The sequence below is a fragment of the Pelmatolapia mariae genome, linkage group LG15 (assembly GCF_036321145.2).
Source record: "Pelmatolapia mariae isolate MD_Pm_ZW linkage group LG15, Pm_UMD_F_2, whole genome shotgun sequence".
Lineage (NCBI taxonomy): Eukaryota > Metazoa > Chordata > Actinopteri > Cichliformes > Cichlidae > Pelmatolapia > Pelmatolapia mariae.
Genome location: NC_086240.1, coordinates 30666683 through 30684300, shown reverse-complemented (window position 1 = coordinate 30684300; position 17618 = coordinate 30666683). Strand labels below are relative to the sequence as shown.

Sequence of the window (17618 nt, the reverse complement as noted above, 5' to 3'; positions counted from 1 at the left end):
ACACATACACAACAATCCAAGCGGATCAGCAGTCTAATGGCTGTTTAGTTAGCAGTTGAATAGTGTACCTATCAAAGCAGCCAATAAGTATATGTCCTATGTGGGCGTGGAAATTAGAGCATGCTCGTGATGTAAGATGAAAAGTCATAATAAGTGTTCAGTAACTGTTTTTTGTTTGGGGTTTTTTCTTTCAGAAATGTTTGTTTTTTATTTTGTTTTTACTCAGAAGAACATCATTTTCAGGGGGGAAAATATTTCACGACAGTTAAGACAGAAGGTGAAATAACTGGGAAGCCTAATCACAGACAAGCAATAAATACCAAGGCAAAACACTGGAAAACTGGTTGAAAACTCTTCGTTTTCTAATTGTTTTAATTGAGACACAAAATTCAACCATAATGTAACATCACTGACAAAATATAGGTTACAGTCATAAATGCTTTTATTCTGCTTTTAAAAACCAGTATCTCATACCATCCTTTATTTTAACTTCATTAATGGAAGTTAAACTACAGAAGAGATTTCAATCATTAAATGTCAATTTTCTGTGTGGTTTCTACAAAACTGCTATATTAGATTGCTACAAACCTCTTGTTTTTCTTTTTAAAAATGTCTTTATTGTTTGTTTTGTTAGTCATTTTGGGGGGGGGGGGTAAGGGTTTTTTTGTTTTGTTTTGTTTTGTTTTGTTTTGTTTTGTTTTGTTTTGTTTTGTTTTGTTTTGTTTTGTTTTGTTTTTGTTTGTTTGATTTGGATACAGATTGTAAGCTCACTGTCTGACCCATACTCCGGAACAGTAGGAGGCGGTAATGCTCCTTTACGTTGGTTGCCAACCGCCGTTAAACACAAAGAAGAAGAAGAAGAGAAGATTTTTTTCGGGGGGGGGGGTGCTGTCATTGGCTGAAACGTACGTTCCGTTTCCATTGAAATTACGTCATCAATGCTCGACCAAACATAGCTAAGGCGCGAGGAAGAAGAGGTGTTCAAAAGTCTTGTGAAGATCTTATTGATGGACAACATAAACGGAACATTCATTGTAGATTAGTTCCGCACTCTGACAACGTGTATGGGGTGTTGTTGTCATGACACAGTCCGTTGTGGTCCAAGGTGAGTGAAACTCAGCGCGGTAAATGACAGGTAGGAGGCTAGCTTAGCCCCCAGGTCGGTGTTTATGTCAAGTAGTTCCGTTTTATGTGACGTAGCTGCATATCTTTAACAAATGAAATCTGTATTACCACTAATTGTGTTTTTTAAGTTAAACTGAAATTCCGTTCTGCAGTTGGACAGTGCGGCAACCAGGTTGGCTGCAGGTTTTGGGATCTTGCTTTGAGAGAGCATGCCCATGTCAATAAAGTAAGTGCAATTACACACACAGCACAGCACAACGAAGGTATCCGACGAATAATAATGAAGTCTGACTTGTTACGGCAGGAAAAGCACATGTTTGTCTTTCTAATGTTCTGGTGACCCAGACTATACAACCAAAAATCTCTAGACACAGCATTTCTGGGTGAAACACAGCCGCTTTTAACGTTTTCATAATTACACCTGTGCTTTTGAGCTGGATAAGACAATATGTTACAGAGCTCAGATCATTTCAAGCTGGTTTCTTGAACATGAAAAGGGGGTTACTGTACTCGAATGGCTACCAGAGCCACCATACCTCAATCCAGTAGAGCACCTTTGGGATCATGTCAAGGCATTGTAGTAAAAGTACAAAATAGTAAAATGTAATTAAAGTACAAGTAACTTTAGTTAGTATAGGAAAACCTTTAAAGCTGAGCATATTTAATCAACTCAGAGGAGAAACTCATTCAAAAAGCTGGGAGCAACAAACAAACCTTCAACTGTTAGCATTTCTTAGACTACAGCAAAAGTGTCATTAACCTCTGGCACATGCACCTCCAACAACCAAGGCAGGAAAACTGTCTGCTTTCTTCAGTCTGTGATGTTTGTCCATGTGTTAAGGGGGGGCTTGGAGGCTTTCCTTAATTTAATAAGGATTTGAGAGAGGTTGAAAAGGGCCAAATTGTGATGGCTAGACAACTGGGTGAGGTGTGGGTGCATGTGCATCACCTAGTGGGGGAACACATAACACCAGGATTCACTATGAGAAGAAGATGAGCTGGTGGAGGCGGTGGGATGCTTTGTGCAATGTTCTGCTTGGAAACCTTGAGTCCTGCCATACATATGGATGTTACTTTAACATGTAGCACCTACCCAAGCATTGTTGCAGACCATGTACACCCTTTCATGGAAACAGTACTCCATGATGGTTGTGGCCTCTGTCAGCAGGATAATGCACCCTGTCACAAAGCAAAACTTCAGGAATGGTTTGAGGAGCACGACAATGACTTTGAGGCGTTTTTTTTCCCCTCCAAATTCTCCAGATATCAATCTAGTCGATCATCTGTGAGATGTGCTGGACAAATAAGTCCAATCCACTGGAGGCCCCACCTCTTACAGGTCTTAAAGGATCTGTTGCTAACATCTTGGTGCCGATACCACAGCACACCTTCAGGGGTCTAGTGGAGTCAATGCCTCGATGGGTAAGGTTTGTTTTGGCAGCAAAAATGGGACTGAGACAATATAAGGCAGGTGGTCATAATGTTATGTCTGACTATCATCAGCAAATGTGCATTTCTATTAGCATTATTCTAATTATTTTACACTGTGTAAATTGGGACTCACCAGCTGTTAGTAATGAACAGACCCAAACCAACTGTCGCCTCCCTGTCTCGCCAGCATTTTCTGTTATACTTGTCATTGCAGAGTGAAAGATTTTGTGTTTGCTTATCTTTAGTTGGTAACTTAGTCCACAGTAAGTGTTGATTATGTGCTTGAATGTATCTATGTTGAGGAATTATAATGTATAATGGGGTATTTTGCTTTAATAATCAGTGTGGGTGTTATTTTTTTCTCAGCTTGGTGTAACGTTATAATTACCAGACTTTCCAGCCACATTGTCATATCATTTTTAAATTGCATTCCAAACTGACTGTGACAGAATAACAGCAGTTAAGTGTCAAACACTCTTATATAATACACATTGTAATTTTCTTCTCTGACTTGTGTGGTTGTCTTAAATCAATTCCAGCTCTGTTTGTCTGCTTTGTGCAATCTGTTTGAGATGATGTGAGAGCTGTCAGTTAACGCCTCAGCAGACACGCCCTAAGTGATTCAGAGAATGCTTCTCATTTTTTCATGATTAGGAAACCTAATTTTTCAGCGCTGTATTTCAGCTGGGTAGTTAATAACACATTTCTTTAGTGTGCCAGAGACTCGGAAGACATTTACCTTGGCTTTGTCCGAACTTTAATCATTTTGGTTTCCAGTTTAAACTTTAGCTGCCTTCTGTAGTTCATAAGCTTTAGGGATGTTGGTATTAAGCACTAGAAACAATTAAATTTATTTTCCAAAACTGAAATCCTGATTTCGCATGAATTTTATCATGGTAAAACTGAAAGTGTTCCAGTGATATGTGCAGTAATTCTCATGATTTAGGTAAAATGTGTCAGCTATGTAGAAATTACTGATTCACACGATGAAACCATTTCACCAGATACCCAGGCTTAGTCTATTATAATCTTATGTTTAAGTGTATGAAAAATGTAGATGCAGCTGGTATAAACAAAAACAAAAACAAAAAAAATCTGGAAGAGGGCAAATACTTGTTCACAGCACTGTAGATTTAAGTGGCCAAGAAAAACTTTCAGTAAATTTTTTAACATCTTATCTATGATAATCAGGGAAGTCATTATGTTTTTCTCACTAAGCTTTTGTTCTAAGGCAGGGGTCGGCAACCCTGGGCATACGTGCCACAGCTGTCACGCGAAGGGTTAATTGATGGCACGACCATAGCTGGACTGGCCATCGGGCATACCGGGCATTTGCCCGGTTGGCCCATGGTGATTTTTCGTTTTTATGGGCCGATTATTTTTTTTTATTTTTGTAACGGTATAAACAATGAAAGGTGGTGGATTGGCCAGATGCTGGCCGATGTGTAAAAATAACTCAGTTGTTTGGTGGTGGCTATGGTGGAGCTTCCACAGAGGCCAGCAGGTGGATAAGAGAAAAGGGAGACAGGAGGAGGAGAGACCCGAGGCGGCCACCGGTCCGAGTGTCAGGTGAACTGAACTTCAGGTAAGAAGTTATGACCTGCAGTCTATCTGGGTCAGATATAAACCAAGTTTAGGTGGAGTTTATTTTCGTTGTGCTGACTTTTTATAGTCAGTTACAATAACTCGTACTGCGTACTAGCTAGCATGACTGAGTTTCTATAAAGCTGGGTGGGTGCTATGATGTTATTGATAGTGAACTTTATTTTATTCATAAGGTTAGTTAGTAGAGTTCAGTTCAGTTCATTTTTATTTCAAACATATAAATTCACCAACATTTCATAATATCATTCCATGCAGTTGTTTGAGTTGCAAACCGTCCCGTAAAAAACGTAATCGTCCCGTATTCAGAGAAAATATTACGCGTTTCGTATTGAGGTGAAAAGAAACACAGTTTGTCCCGTACTTCAGCTAGAATAGAAAAAGACACAAAGTTGGATTTAATCTGTCTTTACGCTGCAGCTGCCTCTTCTTCTCTCATTCTCTCCCCCTCCCTCGCCTGTTGCTAATCATGAAACTGATCAATGATCAGCTGATCAGCTTTTCTCTCTTGTTTGTTTATTGCCCACTTTGCGCCAGAAAGAAGAAACCAGCGGATGTCGCGCTAAACAACAGCAGCATGTTTAAGCTTGATCAGCTGTTGTTAGAATTTATTTAACATTAATTTCTAGTGTCAGCTGATGTTTGCTGGAGCTACAGCTGTAAAAGCTGCTGGTCATGATGTCGGTTTGGATATCTGAGAGGGAAACATGAAGATGAATCCAGGAGATGTCCTTACTGAATCATCAGAGCTGAACAGGTGATGGAGAAACAGGTTTACCTTTTAGGTGACATGAATGAGTTGAAGGGAAGTTATGAACAGTTTCTGAGAGACAAATAACACCAGGATCCCTTTTTTTACGTAGCTGACAGCTGGTAACTGTGCAGGGGCGGGTCTAGCAAAGTTTTGCCAGGGGGGCCAGGCAGGGCATTAACAGGGAAAGGGGGGCACAAAGAAATACTTTTCTTTCTTATTCTCATTTAAAATGTCTAGCTTTTAATAATCTGAATCCTACAATCAAAGTTTTTATCTGATGTAAAATGTATAGAAATCATACATATACCAACAAGACAGTGTACATCACTGTCACAACAGCGTCTGTTTTCATTCAAAGGCTTTATGGCTTTTCCTATAATACCTGGTGGGCCGGTCTCTAGTCAAAATGCCCGGGCCGGTTTTTTTTTCCCAGTCCAGCCCTGAGCACGACACGCAGTGAATTAATCTGAGAAGGTGCATTAAAAAATAAATGGCCCAGCCAGCGGTGCACATCGCATATTAGCTCACATAGACACGTTAGTTGTGCCGCTTCTTAATGACAGTATCTTAGCTAACAACCCCAACTACCAGATTCAACTTGTAATTGGCTAAAAATTACTTCACCTACCGGTGAGAGGGACGTTGCTAGCTGGCAGTTTTTTCAAGGGATGTTGAAATTTTCACATTCCAACACTTCAAATGCTTCAGGAGCTTTCCGCTCAGCGCAGCATCAGCACCACGGAAATACACGGATACATCCGTAGACTGAGACAGAATTTACAATGTGTTTTCGGGACTTTCAGGTGTATGGACCAATGTTTTCTTTTCTGATCAAACCAGAAAGCTTTAATGAGCAGCTGGATTTGTCTCGCATGAACTGGCTGAGTTAATGCCAGTTAATGCGACATCGAAATGCAGCTGATTGAACTGAAAAGCTCGACTCTGTGGGTAGCAGCTGGTATCCATAGCAGTGCGTGTTCATGGAGCTTGCATTTTCACTTGCTGGACATCACTACCTGACAAGTTTAACTGTCTTCAGAACATTGCAGAGGCCTTATTGACAGTACTTGGCTCTACATATCTGTGTGAGCAGATTTTCTCTCACATGAAGAGTGTCCTCAGGTAGCCGTCTGAATGCTGGACACTCGGAGACCTGTGTCTCTGAGTGGGAGACCAGAGATCACATTAACATGTGTATCTCTGTATTAACAAACGTGCCATATTGACCCAGTTTATTTTTCTTATCATTGTTGTGAGGAGACCATAAATAGCATTTGCATTTTCTGTTGTACAGTTCATTTGCTGTTATGGAGTTCTTGTTATGGATAAAAAGTTTCTTTTTTTGTTTCAAAATAGCTGCTAACTATTCACTGATAGGTGCCAACATCTGCGAACAAATATAATTGTATAAAGGTGTTCTATATAGTGTGTAACTGTTAATATAGAGCGTTATTAAATTTATTACTAATGCAATCATATGGCACATTGCCTTCTGAGGAAATTTTAGATGGCACTCATAATCAGAAAGGTTGCCTACCCCTGTTCTAACGGATGTCTGTTTTCTGTGTGCCCTGTTTTGTCCTGTAAGAAACAGACATGACTCCCACAGCTCCTAAACTCTAACATCGTTTTTTTTCCTTCATCCTCAGAGGGGATTGTACGATGAGGCCCTCAGTAGCTTTTTCCGAAATGTGGATTCCAGGTATGTTAAACCTGCTTTCCTCCAGTAGCTCATTCACGTATAAGTGTTCCAAATGTATTTCTTTCTTTTTTTTCTTTTCTTTTTTTTAAATCGCTGACCGTCCTTTTCCAGGAAAAGTGACGGGGCTGCATTTGCTGTTGGTGGGAGAATCCAACACCTGAAGGCCAGGGTAAGTTCTAGAAGGACTCTCAAGTCCCCGATTTTCACTTATTGTGTCAAAAATGGATAAAAATTAAGGAAATAAGAAGTTAGAACTTCAGAAATTTCAGAGTTGGTACTAATAAAAGTAGAATTACATTATTTTCTACCACAGTTAAACAAAAAAAAGTTTATGTTATCCTATGCATACAAACATTTTAACCTATGGAACATTCACAATAGCAGTGCAGGCATAGTCAAGTGTCTTTTACATACAAAGCATAAGGCTTTGAATGTTGCTAGTATGAACTGATACTGAAAGTAAATTCTTTGTGAACACCTCTTGGTCAACTGTATCAAATGCAAATTAATTCCATATCTGATTCTCTCAGTCATTGAGTTTGGCTGTAGCTTTTGCTGTGCCACAGGTGCCGCGTCTTTCTGTTTCCATTAAATAACCCTTCTACTAGAAATGAGCAAAGGGCTGCCACATCTCAAATTTCACCCTTTGGGGTTAACTTTGGCCCAAAGAAAAATGATAAACGGCTTTAACATGGATAATAATAAGCTTAAGACTGATTGATGTGCATATTCTTTTCGCATTTTATTTTGGAGTCGAGCTTACTGAAAGGTTCAGCATTCATTGGGTGAATTATGAAATGACTGGGGTAAAAGGAATGTGCTCATTATATGATAGCATTGAAATGTATGAGCGGGCCTCATTTTCACATATTTGAATCCACAGGCGGTCCTGGTGGACATGGAAGAGGGTGTGGTTAACCAGATCCTGCAGGGCCCGTTAAGAGAAGTGTTTGATAGCACGCAACTACTCACAGACGTGTCAGGTTCAGGCAACAACTGGTAAGAGACAGACAAGCCCCAGGATGCCACCGAGCTCACGTGGACTTTACCAACTGTTGCACGCCATAATTTAAATCCTGCTGGAGTTGTGTTACAATTGCTCACGTGCTGTTACACTATATGCAGTTCTAGTGGTATTCAGGGAATAGTCTTTGAAGAGATTGCAAAGAAAGTATTTTTTGGTAATTGTCTGAAAGAATTAAAACATGTTTTCTTAATAATCCACTATATGTTGAATTTTGTATAATCTGAAAGAGGAACACGGGTGGCTTAACTGTTGTTTTTTCAGTTTTCACTTTCTCAAGTGTGCAGAGTATAATTTAATTTAGGGAAAAGATCAGCCTGATGTGAGTAGTTTCTCTGTATGGTTTCCCTGGTCTACCTACCTGAAATTGTAGGTAGACCAGGTCTCCAGAATGAAATCTATATTTAGCAAAGTTATATTCTCAGTTATAAATAGAGTACCATCTTTCGTTTTAAGAATTTCATGTTTAAAGGTATTCTACATGCATTATTGTGAAATACAACTATGTACTATCTTTTGCAATGAAGTTTTTTTTATTAGTGTGTGCTCCAATGTGGGACTTTACGGGACCTCTTACATTTTTTTTCATATGTTAATGAGCCAATACTCTATATTTTTCAAAAAGTATATATCTCTTGTAAAGTATTTAATATATGACTATAAGATTTCACGATTGGAAATGGTCAAGCAGAAGGCCCACAGTGATATCAGATACTATGCAATGTTATGGGATGTTAACGGGAAGTCTACTTGACACAGAGTTATATTAGCACACGCTTTTAATTTCTTCAAATAATCTTTATCTTCTGTAAATTTTTCTCAGCTGCCGGTGGCTTATTTTCTGTCTGCACAAAAAAAGTGCAACTTGTTTACAGTGTAGCATTGCCTGTGAATGAACCACCAATGGATTATGTAGTCAATCCATGACGCCTGTGGTAAATCCTGTACTTGGCATGCCACAACAATTTGAGACTGTCAGTCTGATTCCCGCAGTTTGTTGCTTAGAGGCGAGAAAGCCTTTACACTGCACGGCAATCTTTTTATTAGCCCACATAATTATACCCCATGTTTAAAATTCCTTATATTGAGTTTAATATTGTTTTTGCCATGAATGACTTTTGCACTAAACTCTTTTATATGCCCTACAACACATATAACGTAGGGAGAGTTGAACTTTGACTCTTTTATCTTGCATAGTTTGTCGTAATGAAAAAAACACAAGAGTAACATGGGATGCTCCAGCACATCCTGACAGCCCCTTCAGTTGCTTTTGTCTGTTACCTTTCCTTTCCATGAACACACTAGCTACTGACAACTTCCTAACACATCATGCATGCTGTGGGAGCAACGGGCAGTCTGTCATGTTGATCACTCAATATAATTGCTTAATCTGATAAGATGATGATTAAAAATGATACTTATCATTAATGTTCAATTTTTGGCATCATCTTATGATTAGGGGGGGAAAAACCAAGGTATTGTTTTGTGCTTGTCATTCAGGGCAGTTGGAAACATGACGTACGGCTCGGCCTACAGGGAGAAGATAGTGGATAAGCTCAGGAAGGCAGCAGAGCAATGTGACTGTCTGCAGTGCTTCTTTCTCATTCACTCTATGGGAGGAGGTAAGGCTCTGATTCAAGGGCATCCTTGCATTAATGCTTCACAGTCCAGTACTCCAAGCTTTACTTCAATTAATTCATGTTAGATTTGTAGTGACAAAAAAAATGAATAAAGCCAATAAGAATACATTTGTGCATGATTTCATTTCACTTACTTAATTTTTGTATCTTTGTTGTCACACATGTCACTTCTTTACTTTTAGATCTGTGTGAAGGCTGTAAGAGTAGTTAGCTGAAATGAAATAGAAACTAGAATTTAGAGAAAAAACTTATTGAAATAATATATTCAAATATTCATCCATCCATTTTCTTTGTCTTATCTGTGACTGGGTTATGGGGGCAGCAGTCTAAGCAGACAAACCCAGACCTTCCTCTCTGCAGCCACGTACTCCAGCTTATTCAGACCAGCCAACAGATATAATCTCTCTAGTGTCTCTTGGGTCTACCCCAGGGGCCTCGTCCACATTTCTCAGCTGGAGGCCATTCCCTGATGAAGCAACAGGACCATTCTGCAAAATGCAGAAATCAAATTCTGAGGCCGTTTGCTCAAAACCTAGACCCTCCTGGGGAGGCTGAGGAGTGTAATCCCCCTATAGTTGGAGCACACCTTCTGCTCCCCCTTCTTGAATATGGGAAACACCACTGCAAACTGCCAGTCCAGTGGCATTACCTCGATCTCCATGCAGAGGTGTGTTAAGCAGGCAGCCCTGCAACATGATGATGATGACATTCCTGAGCCTTCAGGAATTTTATCAACATCATCTAGCCCAAGGACTCTGCCACCGATAGTTGTTTAACTACCTCAGTGACCTTGTCCCCAGACTTGCCTCCTCTATAGAAGGCATGTCAGTGGGGTTAAGTGGGTCTTTAAAGTATTCCTTCCACTGTCTGACTATATACTCAGTTGAAGTCCGCAGCACTACACCCGCAGAGTAGAGCACTGCTTTCCTGACGATTTTCCAGAAACACTTCGAGGCAGACCGAAAGTCTTTGTCCAAGGCTTCACTGGACTCCTCCCACAACCTAAGCTTTTGCTTCACCCACCGCCCAAGCTATATTCTGCTTGGCCTGCCAGTACCAATCGGCTGCCTCTGAGGTCCCACAGGCTAACCAAACCCGATAGGTCTCCTCCAACTTGATCGGTCCCTTCATCTTCAGTGTCCACGATCTGACTCAGGGATTACCAGGGATTGCAGCTCTACTGTTATACGTCAAAGTGTTCCCTTAATTTTTCAAGCAGTGTAGAAAGAAGATTTAAATTGTCATGTCAGTAAATTAAGGATTTTACTGTAGACAGCTGATAATTAATTAGTTACTGACTATGGATTTAAGGTACTGGCTCTGGCCTGGGAACCAGAGTGCTCAGCTTGCTGGAGGAGGAGTTCCCTGAGGTGTGTCGCATTGTCACCTCCATCTATCCATCTGGGGAAGATGACGTAATCACCTCACCATACAACAGTGTCCTTGCCATGAACAAGCTCACAGAGCACGCTGATTGTGTCCTGCTAGTGGAAAACCAGGTTTGTGCATTCAGAAATGCCTCCCCTCTCTCCCTGCAAATGTCTGTGCAACGCACATAAATCAAAACTGTCAAATTGAATATGATTTCTTCTTTTCCCTCATCTCTCCCCTTCCAGTCATTGGTTGACATTGTGAACAAGATTAAAGTTATGTCTCATGGTACAAAGCCCGGTTTAAATATCAAGAGAAACAGCGCAGTCACCTCTGGACAGGGAGGCCTCAGTGGGGCAGAAAAACCCTTTGATGCTATGAATAACATTGTGGCTAACCTGTTGCTCAATATTACCAGGTATAGTATTACTGTTTGCTCATATACAGTAGAAGCCCGTGTGCTAAGGAAAAACATTAACACCCTTTTGACCATTTTTTCTAGTCCATAAGATTGCCATAATAAATGCATTAGTATCCATTCTCTTCATAATAACAGTCAGTAAAGCCAGTTTGGGCTTTCATCTGCAGTCTCCTGTCTGTTTTAACTTTGGCCCTTTGAGTCAGCCAAAGTTAGAGCATAAGACACTAACCAGAGATGTCAAAGCATTTCAGGTGTTTATCACGTGATGCTATCTTATCATTAAGATAAGATAAGACTGTGACAGAGTCCTGCAAGGGCTTGAGAGTCAACCTGGAGATTTGGTACTGTCACACAAGTCAACTTAGGAAGTTATTTATGAATAAAAGTATTTTGATCTTTTGCACAGTGTTATGTATCAAGAAGATATTCTAGATTTGCTTCTTTTAGTTATGCCTAATTAGTGGAACTTAACGTTATTATGCAGTCAAATTGAGCATGTCATTATAACTTTTTTTATTTGCAGCTCAGCCCGTTTTGAGGGCTCCCTCAACATGGATCTGAATGAGATTGCTATGAACCTGGTGCCCTTTCCTCGTTTACACTACCTGGTGCCCAGTCTCACACCCCTCTACACATTAGCAGATATTAATGTGCCCACAAGGAGGTAAGCCTTGTGCCCATCAGTGCAGTTATTTTTACCTGACAGTTGTTGTGTGTCCTGCAGAGCTCCTCCTCACATGAACCCCTCCATTGATGACTTGAGCATTTAGAAGTGGTTTCGGTTGGTTTACACCGAAACTTAAACTGTCATTTGTAACATGATGATGAAACGGCACCAGTCAAGCAGGACTGACTCACGATTTCCTACAGATGGGGTGGCTGGTATGGTTAGTGGCATAATTTAGATTCAAATATTTTCCTGATATGAATCATGTGAAAGAGTATAGGCTGAAGCTTGCAGCTTACATAACTCCTGTCCCTGACACCATTCTAGACACAAGGAACACAACCACATCCTTAACATCTGGTTTAAACACAAAATCACTATGAAAACAGAAATTATTGACCTTTGCCCCAAATTCAGCTACAGATGAACACTAAACATGACATTTTTAAATAGTTTCAGTGTGCTGCACATTAGGGCTGGGCGATATGACCCAAAATTCATATCTTGATATTTTTTAGCTGGATGGCGATATACGATATATATCTGGATATTTTTTTTAAAGCCATAAAGTAAGAACAAAAAGAGAGTTCTTAGTCAAAGCTGTGTCCCAGATGTCACACAGGCACTTTTATTGACATACAGCATAGATGTACATGAAAAGATTACTCAAAAATAAATTATGAGCATATAATAAATAATAATGCTCCATAAATAAAAGAAAACTATGTTGTTTTTGTGCATAACAAAGAGCTCACAATTGTGCAGTCAAAATGTAAACTAAAAGACACTGAGCATAATAACAAAGACAGATTTCACAGCTGCTCTGTTCCCAAAAGTTCTACTGCGTGACTGACAGCCTGGAGTTTGAAATCCTCTTTGTAACCACGCCTCTTAACAGGTGCCATTTATGGTCCTTATACACACACAGTACGGTAATATTACGTTGAAGCACAGTATGTATCACTCCGCGAGGCTCCTCGGTAGCCGTAATGCTCCAACAATCCATCAAGCGGTGCAGCTCCGTAGCTTACCAAAGTCGTACTAAAACATTTTTTGACAGATTGCTGAGCGCCGTGTACCACATAAAATCGGTTCGCGGTCATCAAGCACAACCAGAGTTCATACATAAGGCGCGCTGTCAACTTTTGAGAAAATGAAAGGATTTTAGTTAACACGTTGACGCCGTCCAGCCCCACGCACGGGGCGATGCGCAGTAACTCGTTAACGGAGATTTGCCGTGTCCATCTTGTCGCTGCCTGCAGGTGAAGCGATGGGGGAGGAGGGGGAGTTGTGTTCAGTGAAGGAGAGGCGAGGCCGAGTAACGTTGCGTAGAGACAAAAGTGGACGGAAGAGAGGCAAACTTGCGGCTCCACAAGTATAATTATAACGTAACATAGACTATATCGATATAAACGATATTGTCACATCTTATATCTCGTATAAAAATATATCGATATTTTAAAAAAAAAAACTCGATATATCGCCCAGCCCTACTGCACATTTCAGTTTTGTCAGGACAATAGTTCCAAACTCCTGTAAAAAAAAAAAAAAAAAAAAAAAAAAAAAATACACAATGACATCATTGGTTTTGTGTTTATCCTTCATTCATATCCACACTTTGTGCATATTCGGTGGTAATTGTCTATTATATTCTTTGTACTTAATTGAAATTATGTTATGGTCTACTAGATTTTTGAATTCAGGGTATTTATTTGAATAAATAATGGATTTTTTTTACTCATAGAGTTTGCAATATTATGCAAAGTCAAAAATAGAATATATTTCAACAGTTTGGTTTTCATAATTTCTATGCAATTTCCATTTAAGTGGTTTTATCCAAATAAGCCATACTTGTTCAGTCTTTCTTTTTTTTTTGCAATTGTACTGTCATGACCTTTAACATTTACCAGGTAACAGAGGCCTGTAGAATCTGAGTTGTAGCTCTTGGGTCTTTTGGATTTCCTCTTGAGCATTGCATGGTGTGACCTTGGGAAGACTTGTGGGGGATTGTGGTGCTGTTTGCACACTAAATGCTTCACAGTGGCAAACTGCCCAAATGTCTGCTTTTACAATGGTAATAAATCTTGCTCATGATCAATTAATTATCTCCTGTGAAAGCTTTCTGTTGGGTCTGTTCCCACAAACCCCGCTAGTTCTAGATACTTATTCATCATGAAAGAAAACAAGGCAACAGTGTTCGATCGATTACTTGCGCAAGGGAGGCCTCATCTGTGTCCAGCACGAAAATGACCCCAAATCTGGCCTCCTCTCGCTGCCTTTTATTGAGAGACAGTTCACACAAAACACAGCAAAGCAACGCCCACATAGTTCTAAGGCATTGTATGTACATGTGTGAACTTCTGTATGTAAGTAAGAGTGTGTGTGTGTGTGTGTGTGTGTGTGTGTGTGTGTGTGTTACCTCCTGCTGACCAAAGGGTCGTAAACGCAGGAAGCTTACATCAAAAGAAGCAGATCTTCCAGATAGGATGTATCTGCAATAAAACATTACAGCCCCCCCCAACCAGAACCTCGAGAATCTGGGGGGAAGGACAGTGGAATCCCTTTCATCAGAGTTGGCAAGCATAGAAATGACAAACATTTAACAATTCACTCTAACACTTTCTTTTTAAAATGATTCTATGAATGACCTGGTTAGTCTATGATTTTCAACCTGAAGTACAAACACCCCATAGGTTAGTGTCCAAGTGGTAGAGTGACAGATTAGCTTGTCTGGTCACAAAAAAATTGGAAAAGTAAAGAACTGAATACCTCAAGTTTGAGCAGAAAAGTTATCAGTTAGGTAAAAGTAATAGATCAGATGTAGAATTAAACTGCCAAATAATAATAAACATATATTGTCTAATATTTACATTTATTTGATGGATATTTAATTGTGACAAACATACAAGAAATACGAAATCAGGAAGGGGGCAAACACCTTTTAACACTTCTGTTAATATAAGCAGTGATGCAGACGTGGGGAAAACAGCTGGAAAATAGAGGTGTAGCTAAGCGTTGTGAATGGTTTAAATAATAATCCAGTACTTAATGATTAATAGTTGAGAAATTCTGCTGATCATTACTGAAAAATAGTATTAAAGTAAGATCCAGTTCAAATAGGTTTACACTTTACATTAGACCTTGAGTTTGTATTAAATATAAAACTAGTTTTTTTTTTAATGAACTCACCTGATCTGAATAACCAAGGTGCTAAAAACTCAGAACAGCACTTTTCTTCCTAGTTAAACAGAAGCGTAAGAGTTTAAAACACCACAAAGCCCCAGCTTTCTTTTTATTATGTGAAAAAGCGGCAAGTTCAATTTTAGCCTTCCAGACGTAGGATTCTTTTAAAAACACCAATCTGCCTACCTCCTCCCAGCAACAGCTGCCACAAAAGTGGCCTTGTGTGGGCCACAGAGACCTTCTCTCCTCCTATGAAGATGCTTATTGGTCAAAAAGAGTGGTGGTTTTACTGGATAACTCCCAGCAGTAAATATATGTGACTGTATGAATGCAGGGCATGGTGTTGCTTAAAAATATCTCGCCTGCTCTTTGGGACTTCCCTACATAAATAAAGGTGCAAACATTCTTCTATGCCAAACACTGCCGTCTTGGTTCCCAGTCTTTTTGAACTTCTGATAAAAATCTTCAAGGCATGTTCAGTTAAAATCGGGTTCATTGAGTTTGGAAGAAAAAGCTATAAAAGGAATATTTAACATGATTGATGCACATTCATTTCTTGTAAAGCTGATCAACTGATACAAGCATTTCTTTTCTTCTTCTGTCTTCCAACCGTGCGCTCTAGACTGGATCAGATGTTCAGCGATGCCTTCAGTAAAGACCACCAGCTAATACAAGCTGACCCGAAGCACAGCCTGTACCTGGCTTGTGCCCTCATGGTCAGGGGTAATGTGCAGGTTTCTGATGTCCGCAGGAACATCGAGAGGTCAGAGGAAAATCCTTTATTTCTGTATATAATTCTACACCAAAACATGTAATGACTTCATGCAACCATCCCAACGTACCCAGTGATCCACACGCTCACCTTCTCCCATAGTATACCCATTGAGCACTAGCAGTAAGTCATGATTACTACATTCAGCCACAAGCTCTTACTATATTCTCCTCTAACCACTGCCCTCACAGAACCCATTTCAGTTGGCACACACATTTTTTACTGTGACTGTTGTGTTAAAATTGTTGGCAAAAGAGGTAGGAGGAGGAAGGAAGTACTAATATATATATATATATATATATATATATATATATATATATATATATATATATATATATATATATATGTATATATATATATATATATATGTATATATATATGTATATATATATATATATATATATATATATATATATATATATATATATATGTATACTTAATGTACAAACAGGACTAAGCATCTTAACTATAAGGATACTTGTAGATGTTGGTAGTCCTCTAATCTGCAGACAAGTGATTTTTTTTTTTTTACTGTGTCATTCCCAATTGTTTCATTGTTGTTAAAGCTAGTGAGGTAAATATGCTTGGTTTCTGGATTTAAAGTCATAGCTCCTAGCTAGGGAACTGTTCACATATTGATTTCAGGATAAAGTACAGTTTAAAGTACAGTAAACTGAGACTAAACAAAGTCTTTTGGTTGTCATGTGGAGCTCACATGTTAAACATTACATATACAGTTATTTTCCCCTCTCTCCTGGCTTTAGACTGAGACCATCACTGCCCTTTGTCTCATGGAACCAGGAAGGCTGGAAGACGAGTCTGTGTTCAGTGCCTCCTGTGGGACACTCCCACTCCCTGTTAGCTCTGGCCAACAACACCTGCGTGAAGCCCACGTTCATGGAGCTCAGGGAACGCTTTACCAAGCTCTACAGGAAGAAGGTGCGTCTCAAGCTGTCTTTGTGAGGACATTCTTTGATAGTAATGCATTCCCAGACCTACTATCTTAAATTTTATTATTACAAACCTATAGTCTACTCTTAGCCTAAACCTAATTCTAGCTTAAACCCTAAACCTTTTAACCCATCTGTAAAATGTAGCTACAAAAGATAACTTGGGATATAGTCTTCCTGCACTGGTTTAAGTTTAGAGGCATACATGGATTTCAAAATGTGTATTTTCTTTTATTTAATTCAATATGTGGTGCAGGTATAGCCACAGAAAACGAAGCAGTTTGTCTTCAGGTGAAATGATATCTCAGGTTTATTCTTCAAGCTTATTGGCAAATGCATATCAGCCTCTAAATCTGACAAACACATCATCAGCCTGAGTCAGACTCAGTTTAATGTTTTGTTTTTTTGTTTTAGGCTCACTTACACCACTACCTGCATGTAGAAGGGATGGAGCAGAGCTTCTTCTCAGAGGCCATTGCCTCTCTCAACTCACTGATTGAAGAATATCATCATCTGGATGCCACCAAGGCCAGACTCACGCCTGATGCACCCAGACTCTCCATCGCCAGATGAAGGTCTGCTGTGCTGTGAATCTGGGAATCAAACTCAACGTTATCTAATTTATGTCATGGTCAAAGTGTTCCAAACATCACTTAAAGAGAACATCAGTTTAATCTACTCTAAAGCTTCTATTTGCTTTTCCAAGCTCCCTGATTGTTCTGTTATGAGGTAATGTTAAAGCTAGTACACTGGCCATATTCCTTGTTGTTAGTGCACATACCTGTCCTGAAGAGTGCTTCATAAAACCTTGTTTTGTTTTGTTTTTTAATGATCTGTCGTTCTTCTTTCTCAAAATTAGTTTTGTTTTTGTCCTTTTGGAGGTGCAAAACTGTTACTAAGGGAGAATTAAAGTGTATGTATGTTTCAGTCCTTAGTTTCTCACAGCGGGGCTCGCACTACTCTGCGTCTCTGATGT

The 17618-nt window shown here is 39.5% G+C and overlaps 1 protein-coding gene across 2 annotated transcripts; it reads left to right on the top strand.

Moving 5' to 3' along the window:
* Positions 1 to 947: 947 nt before the first annotated feature.
* Positions 948 to 17614, top strand: tube1 (tubulin, epsilon 1). Of its 2 annotated transcripts, none has more exons than XM_063495769.2 (12): positions 948 to 1105; positions 1278 to 1351; positions 6562 to 6614; positions 6726 to 6783; positions 7498 to 7613; positions 9139 to 9260; positions 10590 to 10777; positions 10895 to 11067; positions 11594 to 11734; positions 15543 to 15683; positions 16457 to 16631; positions 17057 to 17614. In XM_063495769.2, the coding sequence occupies exons 1-12, from the start codon at positions 1081 to 1083 to the stop codon at positions 17213 to 17215; spliced, it is 1425 nt and encodes a 474-aa protein (XP_063351839.1). In that variant the 5' UTR covers positions 948 to 1080; the 3' UTR covers positions 17216 to 17614. The 2 variants fall into 2 exon arrangements, with proteins under 2 accessions (XP_063351839.1, XP_063351840.1); XM_063495770.2 differs by lacking the exon at positions 948 to 1105 and adding an exon at positions 4696 to 4915 and having other exon boundaries at positions 1313 to 1351; positions 17057 to 17613.
* The last annotated feature ends 4 nt before the right edge of the window (positions 17615 to 17618 follow it).

Excerpts from the sequence above, each read along its gene's own strand:
- tube1 (XM_063495769.2), top strand. The coding sequence starts at position 1,081 with ATGACACAGTCCGTTGTGGTCCAAG. Across the intron at positions 1,106-1,277 it reads ACAGTCCGTTGTGGTCCAAG|TTGGACAGTGCGGCAACCAG; the intron begins GTGAGTGAAACT and ends TCCGTTCTGCAG. Across the intron at positions 6,615-6,725 it reads TTCCGAAATGTGGATTCCAG|GAAAAGTGACGGGGCTGCAT; the intron begins GTATGTTAAACC and ends GTCCTTTTCCAG.